The sequence below is a fragment of the Asterias rubens genome, chromosome 16 (genome assembly GCF_902459465.1).
Source record: "Asterias rubens chromosome 16, eAstRub1.3, whole genome shotgun sequence".
Taxonomy (NCBI): domain Eukaryota; kingdom Metazoa; phylum Echinodermata; class Asteroidea; order Forcipulatida; family Asteriidae; genus Asterias; species Asterias rubens.
In genome coordinates this window covers 964,610-977,668 of record NC_047077.1, presented here as the reverse complement: position 1 = coordinate 977,668, position 13,059 = coordinate 964,610, and the positions used below count along the sequence as shown (strand labels likewise).

The 13,059-nt window shown below is 38.6% G+C and overlaps 1 protein-coding gene across 2 annotated transcripts; it reads left to right on the top strand.

The window, feature by feature from the left end:
- Positions 1 to 1,113: 1,113 nt before the first annotated feature.
- LOC117300903 (androgen-induced gene 1 protein-like) lies at positions 1,114 to 13,059 on the top strand. Of its 2 annotated transcripts, none has more exons than XM_033784765.1 (6): positions 1,114 to 1,347; positions 5,477 to 5,614; positions 6,546 to 6,647; positions 7,705 to 7,820; positions 9,437 to 9,588; positions 10,636 to 13,059. In XM_033784765.1, exons 1-6 carry the CDS (start codon positions 1,159 to 1,161, stop codon positions 10,677 to 10,679), a joined length of 741 nt encoding a protein of 246 aa, XP_033640656.1. In that variant the 5' UTR covers positions 1,114 to 1,158; the 3' UTR covers positions 10,680 to 13,059. The 2 variants fall into 2 exon arrangements, with proteins under 2 accessions (XP_033640656.1, XP_033640655.1); XM_033784764.1 differs by lacking the exon at positions 1,114 to 1,347 and adding an exon at positions 4,013 to 4,214.

Sequence of the window (13,059 nt, the reverse complement as noted above, 5' to 3'; positions counted from 1 at the left end):
GAGCTCAATCGGTCTTCGAAGTTGCGAGATATAATGAAAAAAAAAACACCCTTGTCACACGAAGTTGCGTGCGTTTAGATGGTTGATTTCGAGACCTCAAGTTCTAAATCTGAGGTCTCGAAATCAAATTCGTGGAAAATTACTTCTTTCTCAAAAACTATGGCACTTCAGAGGGAGCTGTTTCTCACAATGTTTTATACCATCAACCTCTCCCCATTACTCGTCACCAAGAAAGGTTCTGTGCTAATAATTATTTTGTGTAATTACCAATAGTGTCCACTGCCTTTAAAGGCACTCGACTCATATATTGGTAATTAGTCAAAATAAGTGGCATAAAAACTTACTCGGTAACAAGCAATGGAGAGCTGTTTAGTATAAAACATTTTGATAAACGGCTCCCTCTGAAGTGACGTATAGTTTTCGAGAAAGAAGTAATTTTCCACTAAAATATTTTAATTTGATTTCGAGAACTCAGAATGAGGGTCCCGAAATCAAGCATGAGCACACAACTTTGTGTGACAAGGGTGTTTTTTCTTCCATATTGTTATCTCGCAACTTCGACGATCAATTGAGTTCAAATTTGCAAAGGTTTGTCTGGTATATTTTGTGCATAAATGAAAGATACACCAAGTGAGAAGTTTGGTCTTTAACATACACATGTCATGTACCAATTAAGCCATAATTATAATAATTATTACCTTATTGTAGGTTTGAAATAAGGTCAACACAGATTGGCTTACGGGAGCCCGCTTAATGGCCCCGGGAAAGGTTTTTCAACATTCTATGCTTAGTACAATAAGTTGGGCGTATCTGATTGGGGGGTATTATTGATGAACCATCAATGGATAGCCTTGTTGGCCCTATAACCCCCTGATATATACAATGTTCTTTTAAGTAGGATTTGAAACTTTGCATGGTGGAAATAAGATATAGAAGAGTTTGCGGGAACACCAAATGACTATCTCTGATGGGGCTTCAATGAGAGTTAATAAGAGCACCATATCCAACAAAGTGTAAATGCCCAGTCACCGTATCGGTCTTAGGAACCTTTTATCAAAAGAAACGTTGGTGGCGAGTTTACTGTTGCGCCCCACACTTGGATCCCGGAAATAATCTCCAACAACACACAGCCATAACTTTACACCATAACTTGCTGTTATGATGGAGTCCACTATGTTTATATTCCACCTCAGTGTAATATGTTTCTATGTCATGACATTAATCTATGACATTAATGTTTCAACGCCTAAGTTCATGTACAGCAAGTTTGTCAACCCAGATGTCGTTGCCGCGTTTGGGACTGTGTATGTTTACCATAAAATGCTAGCGCTTACGTACTGGAATCTGGTAAGTTTTGAGATAGCATAATCATTGATTGAGGTAGAAATAATACCACTATTTGGGGGGTTTGCTTTTCAATTTTTGTTGTTGTGATTTTAAGCTTCCAAATTAACAAAAAGTATTGCTTTCAAAAGTGCTGTATTTTGGTTACAATATTGTGATGGGTTAGCTCGAATTTTGAGAACATGCAGACAATTATGGTTGACTATTATTTTGCACGCTCTCGCGTAGGGTGTTCATTCGTTCTACCTCTATGGTTAGTTCCTGTTTCAAATTTGACTTCGTGTGCTTCCTATGTATAATTTGCAAGTGTCAGGTGTGCAATGCAGGCAAACCAGACATCCATAACATGCGCAGCCGGGATCCGTGACCTCGGGTTGGTTATAACCAAACCGAGGCTGGAAGGGCAACTAGTTTGGTTCCAACGAATTTTGGTATCCATTTGGTTATATGCGACACGGTGAATGACCAATAATGGTGGCAGAATGAATGGGTGCGTTCGATTAGCTTCCCTGGGTCGACCCCGGTCTGCCCCGGTAGGTTCGAATAGCTCTGACGCCATTCCAGGCCTGGATTAGCTCATGTCAGGGGCTCCCGAGTGAGCACCGCGGGGACTCATGTGGGACCCATCATGGCATGTTCCATTTCAAGCGTGCGTTTTGCAACCAAACAACTCTGATCGATTAGAGCATGAGTGAAACATAGTTTGGGCTTCCACGTGGGTACGTCCCCTAGTGTCAAAGGTCACGGATTATTTCTCAATCAAACACATTCTGTAAAATTAAGATTAGCAAGGTCAGCCAGATAACTGATCAATCTCATCTGATTTCATCGTTCAGTATTGTTTCTTCTTTTCGGTTTAATAATACATAATTGCACATAAGGTGATATATAAAGGTGCTGATGACACGGAAGGCCAACGTCCACTCTGAGTTGTATTATTATGCAAGTTAGTCTCAAAACGCATACATTTTTAAAGGTGTTTGTTTAAGTGAAACAGCGCGAACACCTTGTATTATTGTTACACTGAAAAAGATATGGGTGAGGTATAAAATAATAATCCATCCGCATGAACAAAGTCCAGAACTAGAAGCAGGCAGTAATTTTATCCGGGTCAAAGGTCAACGCAGCTGATAACGTGACCTTATTATGTCATAATAATGTCACTCTCGGGCTAATTCAGTTCAAACTTGTTTCCCGTACACTACAGGACACAGCCTATATAGGCACTCATTATAAAATACGCACTTGCACTGATTGAGACGGCGAATGTTCGGGTAAATTAATGAAAAAGAATCGGAACCAATACCCCGAAGCTTCATACCGTTTGGACCTCAGTGTTCACACAATGAATAAAAGGTCCAGGCAGGGTCTAATAGCCAACGGGGAAGGGGGCCACCAATGGCCCTCTGCACCCTCCATGCTTGCCCGGTTGTTCCACGTAGTCGCTCTCGGCGTGTATATTTTTAGTATGTGGTACGATTGCTATTTCGCATCTGGGGTCTTCATGAAGACCAAATTAATAAACCAAGAAGTTGTTGCCATGTTTAATCACACGCTGCTTTACAAGTGTTTATACTTCACATCTTGGAATGCGGTAAGTTGGGTTGATTTAATTATTTATTGTTTTTTATTTAAAATTTATTTTGTCCTTAATTAAAAAATAAACGTTTGTTGATTTATTTACTTATTTATTTATTTGTATAATTATGTACTTATTGACTTATGTTTTACTTAATTTTTTTCATTTCATTGTGGTGCCCCACCAATGACCTGGGGAATGGGGTGGGGTCGAATTCCCAGCCCTCTTAGAAAAAATAGTTTAACCATAACTGAGCACTGATGCGCTGGTTGGCTCAGCACCCGGGTTTATTTGGTTCATTCCTCAATGGTATGTTGGAGAGGTTCAAAGTCAAACATACAGCAACCACGATCTATGGTTCAAGTGCGGGCCCATTATAGGAACACCTAACGAATATCATTAGTTCAGTAGCATTTGTAATTTGGTGTAAAATAAATTAGTTTGAAGGTTTGTATAGCAGTAAATGTTTTGTATAGATCAATTAAAATTCTGTCTACAAAGTTCGTAATCTTGTCGAGGCCTACAAACTCACTGTTTTTATGATGTTCATTAAATTTGTGTTTGTAACAAAAGTGTAATGGCTGTGCACATTTTCTAGTACCTTTTTCTACTTCTTTTTGGTGCGCATTTACTTTAAGTTTCGCATAACCCTACAGCAGGCGTCTATATAATAATGTATTTAGCTATAATAAGTTTAAATGCAATAGTTTCCGTGTTGTTATTATGTAGGGCGTACTTTGTCCTCTGTCCGTTTGAGAGTTGCAAGCCTTGACGAGAATTGTCTACACTGGGTTCAAAGTAATTTCTGTCCATTGTTCCGGTTATGCATTTTCGGTAGATAATCTTTGATCACTGTGTCATCCTATGCAGGTAGTTTTATCTCTATGAGGTTAATTTTAGAACCACAGCCAGGCTGTCTAATAGTCCAACTTTTATAATTTCACGCAGCCAACAGTCCCAAGGTTTTTTTTTTTTGTATAATAAGTTTTATCGAATAAGCCTATGGTGTATGCTCTGCATCAACTAAGAATCGATTCTTCATTGTGTACTACATAAGTAAACCTGCAAAGAATCGAAAAGTGTCGATTATATTAACAAGATGGCGGGGACCGGTCTACCCCTCGTTCTGGGGACTGTTCTCCACTTTACCGGGGTGTTGATGTACACCTACGGTATTTTTTACAACAATGTTTATTGCACCAGGGAAATGAGAGCACACTTGATTAAAACTGGTTCGATAGATGAAAAAGATGTATACGGCATGTACAAATTCCTTACAATGTGGAATATGGTGAGTCACGATTTGAACGAGTGTATTTTTCACCGGGGGGCGGGCGGGCGCATCATCACCTGGGCCCAAGCTCATAGAGCTGCTTAAGCACAACATTTTGCTTAAGCAAAAAATTCATTGCTTAGTAAAATCAGATTACCGGCCAAGACTCCACTCAATTGTTATGCTATTAAGTAAACAACAGCTAAATACTAGTCATAAGCATGGCATGAAATTTTGGCCAGTAACATGTGTAAAATAACCGAGCTATTTTCGTGCTTAAATTTTTTAGCTTAAGCAGCTCTATGTCTGAAATTGGACCCTGCAGCGAGGCCTTGCGATGGAGCAATGAGTGGATAGGCATGATAGGGGCTTGTTTTAGGCCTACATTTATATAAGGCAAGGTTTCGTTGTATTTGTAACTAAATAACTAGCTAGGTTTGCACTTTTCTCGTTGTTGTTTATTGCTAATGCTGCAAAGGTGCAAGCCAAGCTGCCCGTTGCATGCATGGAGGAAGGAATTTCTTCCTAAAATATCAGCAATAATGATCGATTCAGGTAATTCAACCAACCAAATTGAAACTGACGCGAGAGGGGGCGCCATTGTTTAGGGCTTGCCTGACCAACATGGCCAAGCAATGGATGTCAGATTATAACGATTCAAAGTTGTTTAAAAGCTTCCAGCGGAAAAGTTTCTGTATTCTGCCACCACTTGTTCATTTGTTTAAAATTAAATGGAAATGATCTTTTTTGTAAAATTTTGTGAAAAATTAAAGCGGCGGCAGGATACGGAAAGTGCGGAAAGTTTTTCCGTTGAAAGCTATCTCACTCCGCGGCATGCAGTGAACTTCAGAAGTCCCCTCAATCCAAAGTGAAATTACAATAATTTTCCCTGGCCCTATTTTCCCGCACAGGTAGGAACAATTAGCATGGCAGAACTGAATCTAAAGTCTCCCGAATTCTGAAATCTACTCAGTGGCAGAATACTAATGTTAGGAAGAGAAATTCTCAAAGAACAAATCTACATATACACATAAGATGAAGTAACTATAAATACTAAAAAGTAAACTTGTGGTTACAACCATGTATAAAATCTCTTTTCAAGGAGTGTTGGCTCTGAAAAGAGCCGGTGTGTTCTTGACGGTTCAAACAGTGTACTCTGCTCGCCTTCAGGAGAAACATGTGTGTACATGTATCTCTACACAGCAAAGTAGATACACATTATGTTTCCATATATAATATTGATACTGAATTAATCACTTGTTTGGTATTTTAATAAACAGGTGTTTCAGCTGACTTACTTCTTTATCTGCTGCGTCAGTGATCTGGTGACCAGCTCTGGAGCCCACAGTCCCATCACAAGAAAGATTGCTTCATTCAGAGATTGGTTTCTAGCAGCAGTTGCCTTTCCTATTGGAACAGTGAGTGAATCAGAAAGGGTTATCGCTAATTACAAGTTCATAGGACACACAGTGATGGGATTAAACATGCAGAATTTTAATGGGAAATGTAGGTGATTTTTAACTCTGTATGTACTTCACATGGGACTTGTCACTGCTATTGTTTTCAGGCAACTTGGCCTTTTGGTACTACGATAGAGACATTTTCCCAAACAGAATGTTAGTAAAGCAAAGTCTGCTCGGAGCCAATATGGCTCATCAGGCCAGTGTTTATTATCTGGTTTTAATGGCAGAAAACTAACTGAGAATATTCTATTCCCCCTGGCGTGGATGCCAGTCCACCACAGATTACTTCCCAAGCTTTCACCGGTACCCATTCATACTCCTGGGTGGAGATAAGCGGTTAGGACAAAATGCCTTGCTCAAGGGGGCACAAATATTTTTTTTTTTGGGGGGGGGGGGTGAAGTGCTCTGCCCCACAGTCTGCATCATGATACAACTCTGAGTGGCCAAAACGCTACATGGAAGCTACATCCCACATTGATTGTTGTTTATGTTTAGAGGTTTCAAATTGAGGTACTGTACAAAATGGCAGTGTTTTTATAGAAAATCTTTCAAGGAGTGCACCATTGGAAGAGCTGGCTGACTATTGAAATGACAAACGAAATGGTCCTGCTGGCCAGTCACTAAAAGAAAATTGGGCAAACCATGTTGTACTCAGTTTATCTCAGGTCAACCCTGTAATTTGTTAAAATTGTTATTAATTTTGAAAATCATTCAAGGGGAAAGTGGTCCTGCAAACAAAATCATCCTTGAATGTCAACACGGTAAAAACTTATTTTGTGTATTGTTTATGTTTTGTACAAACTTGTTTGGACAGTGCAGATCTCTTTTCCTCTAAATCTATGATAAATTTATATAATTTTTCTTCCTGTTTTTTTCTCTCCCGCAGTTGGTAGTGGTTGTATTTTGGGCCATCTGGGCAATAGACAGAGAGTTTATCTTCCCAAAGTTTCTGGATCAATTTTTTCCAGCGTGGCTCAATCATGTGATGGTATGTTTATCTGATATTATATCGCTGTTTCTTATTTTTTCAATTTGTCCATAATGCCATGTTCAGCGCCCTCGAGCATGTCTACATGATTATGGCGCTATATAAGGTTTTTTTATACAAATGCTTGCCCCGAAATATAGCAACCTTAGATCAGCAAACCCTTGTACCATTGTGCCGTACACATTCATTCAGAATTGTGTATGGGTGTTTCTCTTGCGTATCGGCACAAAAGCTTACCACTATGTCAATATAATTCAAATTAAGCAGCAACTTGAGATTTTACAAATAGTAGAAACCAGATATTAAATTCTAACTGGCAAAATGAATTGCACATCAAATGTTAGTCAAATGTCAGTAAAGACACATGTGGTCTATTTAAGTTGTTTTTGCTAATTTAGTGTTGACCAACATCCCTATTACAAATTATGGACGTATGTGAAAAAGCTTGTGGACAAGTAAAAGCACTAATGGTCTTGCTGGCTAGTCACTAGTATGCTGCAATTTAGGAAGGAATTGAACTATTTTTCCCCTTCCAACCTAGACTGGGCCCCTGTCTTTATCCGCAAGGATAAAGACAGGTACCCTGCCACCAGACCCAGTGATTCCATTGGATAGAAAGATATATCATTGAATAAATGCAGTGACTAAAAACTTCCTTAGCTGGATTGTTTTGATTGGTCTGAGGTCACCTTGGACGACCAATTAAAACACAGACATGGAAAGCTTATTTGTGGTCGTCTGCATGCTGTGTCCACGCACGTGTGTATTCAGTGCATGCACATGTACTTGAATATAATGTTGGTATAGAATTTTACTGCAAATCTCTATGTGAAATAAATGTAGGTCAAAGGTTAATGTATGAGCTGGCTGGAGGGCTGGTCTCTGGCGTTTTTCATGAGCCTCAAAGTGTTGTGTCGGATGTGCAGGCTACATGTACTTCCAACCCTGCTTTGGTCATGTTAATTTGAATCGTACATTGTTGTTTGACAACAGACTAGAGATCAAGATCTTCTGATTGTGAATTGAATCCATCTTTTCACTGTTTTTCTCTCTCCAGCACACTTTTGTACTACCGATTCTGTTACTGGATATGTACATGATTAGACATCGGTATCCGTCCAAAACAACTGGTATTCTAGGACTAGCCTTCGTGGCGCTGTCATATGTATGTTGGTAAGTAATACATGTAGGGACTATCCAAACCCTCTTAAAAATCTGTCCTATGAAAACTGCCCAAGTTCGACTGATGCATTAAAGATTCTAGACACTAGTGCTGGGCGAATAGTGAAACTTGGATAATTGGTTAACCGCTGGCCAACTATCCGAAATTAACCGGATATTCCAATATTTTTTCCTGCCACTAGAGGGTGCTATTAAAAAAAGAAAAAAAATTTTTTTGGGGGGCCGCTAGATCTAGGGCGCTGTTTGTTTGTGAATGAGATCTTATGGGCAGATTGATATTAGTTTTAGACAGTGTCACTCGGTTCATTCATAAAATAACCGGATCTAATTTAAACATGGCGATTGCTTTTACTTTTGATAGTGATTGACTCTACGTGAATGAAAACTTTTGTAATATTTGAACAAATTACGTCAGAAATGTCATTGTTTAAACTCTTCATGGAGGTGAGCATAGTAAAATACTTAATTTATGCTGGTTATGCTGTCTTAATAGAAGTTTCATAAGAATTCAGACAAAACATTCCTATCAGTTGTCGCCCCGACGGTCGCGAATAATAGGATTATCCGGTTACTTGGTTGTAATTACACGACTATCCGGTTTATAAATAGGTATTCGCGCCACTCGCGGATACGATTAAGAAAATAAAGGCATTCGCGGTTACGGATAGGAAAACCTATTCGCCATTAACCAGATATTTGAATTATTCGCCCAGGCCTACTAGACACTATTGGTAATTGTCAAAGACCAGTCTTCGCACTTCGTGTATCTCAACATATGTATAAAATAACAAACCTGTGAAAATTTGAGCTCAATTGGTCGTCAAAGTTGCGAGATAATAATGAAAGAAAAAACAACCTTGTCACACAAAGTTGTGGGCTTTCAGATGCTTGAAATCGAATTCGTTGAAAATTACTTCTTTCTAAAAGATTACATTGCTTCAGAGGGAGCCGTTTCTACATAATGTTTTATACTATCAACCTCTCTCCATTACTCGTTACCAAGTAAGTTTTTATGCTCAAAAATATTTTGATTAATTAACTTAGTGTCCACTGCCTTTAAAGCTAATTGGACAAGCAACTGAAAAGGTGACAACTGCGACCAACACTACTTGCCCAAGTCTGTAAGAAATAAACCACAATGTTTAAAGACGCAAACAAACGAAGGTTGTAGATTGGCTCATTATTCCACCCCCATATCTGGACGATTACTGGATGGGGCTATCTTTATGTATACTGTTACTGAGTATCCCCAGCAACTATGATTTGTTTTGTTTGTGTTTTCTACAACGTACATTTACACGCAGATTCTATTTTATATGTTAGCTCAACCAGGATTTAGAACCTCTCGCTATGGTCAGTGTGCCTTTGCCAATGCTGCACATCCCATTTGGAACAAGCTCCCTGCCACACTACGTCAAACAACATCTTTGAATATTCTCAAGAGAGACTTGAAGTCGCATTTGTTTCACTAGTTTTTCTTCTAACATGTTCTGAACATTTTTTTATTTTGTTGGTATGCGCCTTGTTTGGTGTCCGGAGATGTGGGCACTCTAAGTCATTATTATTATTACTCATGCTGGATGCTAACTTTGTTTTTTAACCAACAGGATATTATGGCTTGGGTTTGTAGTTGACATCTGGGTGTACCCATTCCTGAAGGTACTAAATGGTGCAGTGTTTGGCTCCTTCATCCTGGTCTGTGCCCTTCTACTTCTTGTACTCTACTTCACCGGGGAGAAACTCTGCAAAATATTCTGGAGTGAGTAGAAGTATTTAATGTATTCATAAATACCTGGGACAGAAAATCCCTTCTGATTGGTTGGGAGGAGATCTTATTGTCGTGTGGTCACGTGTGATATAAACACAGTGAGGAGTATGGCGTGCAAGCTATGCATGCGCTAATTTTACAAATAATGCACTAAATATTTACTGATAAGGAGTCTAATTTTGGATCTCTTGTATGTGGGTCCAATTTCATTCCACTAACACGCAGTCAAGGAATCTATAATTTCGCTCTGACAAGAGTAATCGTGCAAAAATATGCGAGCCACATGTAGCCATATGAGTGAGGACTGTACTTACGTTTAAATTAGTTTCAATTTCATAACAATAATCATAAAACTGGGTTCAAGATCCCGGTGTTATTTATAAAACTACATAGTGCGTAATCACACTCTTAAGGGCACATCAAAGTGCTAAAAAATTTCAGCAGGATAAGCAGAGCCTTGTTTAGATTTTGAGACCCATTTATGTAGTCATTTCTAATGGTTTAAAAGATGATGCTGCGTGCGCATTCATCAGCCACTGCCAAAAACACAAGGGAAATCCCGTAAAGTGTAACTGTGTTCTTTTATGTGCATTACACAACACACAGAACCCATGATTATACTATCCCATAGGAAGAATAAGGGTTAACGAGTCAAGTGTAGTGGGTTCTTAGTGGGTTCTTTTACTTGCATTACACAACACATAGGACCAATGGCTTCACATCCAACTTCATGAAGCAACATTGATCAAAAGGACACAGGTGTCAAGTGGGGACTCAAACCCTTACTCTGCTTATCAGAAACACCAGAGCTTGAGTCTGGTCCAGTACATTTGACATAAGTGTCAAGACCGGGATTCGGACCCACACTCTGCTGATCAGAAACACCAGAACTTGAGTGTCCACACATTAGTGTCAATCAGAGACTTCAAAGCTTGAATCCAGTGCACTTGACCGATCGCCCACATAACATAAGATGGCAGATAATTCTTGCGGCATTTAACTTCTATGTATTTTTGTATTTGTTTGTTTTTAATGCAGGTGGCTATGCAGACTATGACTTTGAGATGGACAAACTGGACTGAGTGCTAAGATGTCACTTTCAACATTCCTCCAAGTTGTAAACCCTTCTCTTTCTTAATAATCAAACAACAAAATTATCGTAAAACTTGCTTCAGAATGAACCCATAATGTTACGCTGGTTACACACCTTTGATCCAACAGGCCTATTGTTCCTTACCCTCATCCTAAAAGCCCTAACCCTCACCCTAACCTTAGTGTGTAGAGCACAGGAGGTTATTGGAACATAGGATCTTCATAACATTGGAATGTTTCACTATTGAGCAGTCCCCATGATTTGTAAATCTGAGTTTGTACTAAATGTCTTATCAAGTGTGTTAATTATTTAAGTAGTAAGAAATTGTACAAATATAATCTTTTTAAAATATGCAACTTTTGATTGATAATTTGTTATACTTTTTAACTTTTCTCCCTTGAACCATGCTTAAAGTTGGCACAGATTTGATGTTGGTGCTAAAGTAGTAATTTTTACATTCCAGTATTTAAAGAATAACCTAAATGGTACGCTTTATTTAGCGTGCTTGGGTGTTTTGATTGAAGCATAGGGTTCAGCTCCACCTTTATTAAGCACCATACCGAAAGCGTTGTTTTTGTTTTTGTAATAATTGATGGAACCGAAGCCAGCGTTGTGGTTTAAAAAAGAACCATAACATTATCAAAGTAGGCCCTCTATTGATATCTGATCCCAGACATAAGCCCTTGTTTGGCTATCATTTTTTACTGATGTCGTATCCGAATTTACAGCTATGGGAACCTGGGGCTACCCTTTTTTCTATGGGTGTTACTAAGGACACGCTTTACTTAAACACATAATGATGCAGAAATCCAGCCGTTGTCTTAGGTGTAGCTGCCAATTCGGGCACTGCCTAAGTACAATATGGCAGCTACAGCTATGCCATGGCTAGAAATCTGCACTCATGCGTTAAAGTATAGTCCTTTCTTAGCAACACATTAGCAGTCATAACTGTAGCCGTGAGACTGTTTCATGCAGCCTAAGATGCTCTTTCCTAATAGATGACAAAATGCTTTGACCACAGCTGTATCTGTTTGGTTTTATCAGCACCAATCAGTGCGAACTTTGTAATGCTTTGACTGACACTTAAAAAGTCAAAGACGTTACGTTTATTCTCTCTGAACAAAGTCGGCAGCTGATGCTGTTTCAAAACGATATAAGTTTCAGATATACCGCAAAATTGTGTTTACATGGCTGATGGGCTTAAGATGCGTCAGGATTCCAACAATAATTCATTTTAATTGTTACTAAATACTACTTATCATTGGCTGATTTTTTCGTGCAATACATGAAAGCTTGTAGCAAGTTTCTCAAATCATTGAAAATATGTATTTGAATTCAATTCTAAATTTTAAGATCAAATCGACCAAAAAGTTGACCTAACATCCTTAAAATGTATATCACTGCATCAAATCATGTACAACTAACAATTTGGGGTTTAACAACAACAAAAAATGACTAGAAGCAGGCTTGAACCTGCGACCCACGTTTTAATGTCACAGGTTCAAGTCCAGCTCGGTCTTCAAACCTAAATTATTTTAAAGTTTACCCAGTCAGTTTCCCTTGAGGTTTATCAATTGATAACAAAATTACTGTCATCTTTGGCCCTGAAGTTGCCTTGATTCAGTGGACTATAAAAGTTACATGCATTATAGTACTCGATAGTGAAACAAACACTACTGGTTGTACTAAACAGAAAGGTTTCAACATACAGTTGAAATAAAATAAAATAAACTGCATGAACTTCCGTACAGCAGCAACTGCTTCATCAGATGCTATAATTATATGCAATCTTTGTATAATTGTAAACATAATACTGTGTGTGGAGTTTTGACAATATTGCTTGTGGTTTTCTGTTGCCTAATAAGTCTTACAATTTGTATATATTGTATGAGACTTTGTAATGTAACTAGTTTGGAATTAGTTTTCTCACAGGATTTTGCTTGTTAATAACAAACTAATAATGTGCACAAATTACACCACACTAAAAGTGTATGGGATGGTGTTGTGTAATTTCACAGTAAAGTCAATAGTAACTCACAAGGTTGTGAAATGTGAATCTGTATGGATTGTGCAAGTCTCGCGTGTATTCATTAGTAGGACCCGTTAAAGTGCGCAAGCTTGTTTCATTCATGCGTTAAAGGTCCCAAAAAGTTTGAGTAATACGAAAGATTTGCACAGTCTATTCAAATGAACACAGCAGGTCAGCCGAGGTTCGGCTAGGGTGGGGCTGTTTTACTTGAACAGCAATGTAGCTATAACAGAGACCAGTAAGAGCCAAGGCAGGGGCAATCAATTCATGCACTGCCTTTACTTTGACTCATTGTTTTATTTCCGTTGAATAAACAATGGCAGCCATTTTGAAATTTTGA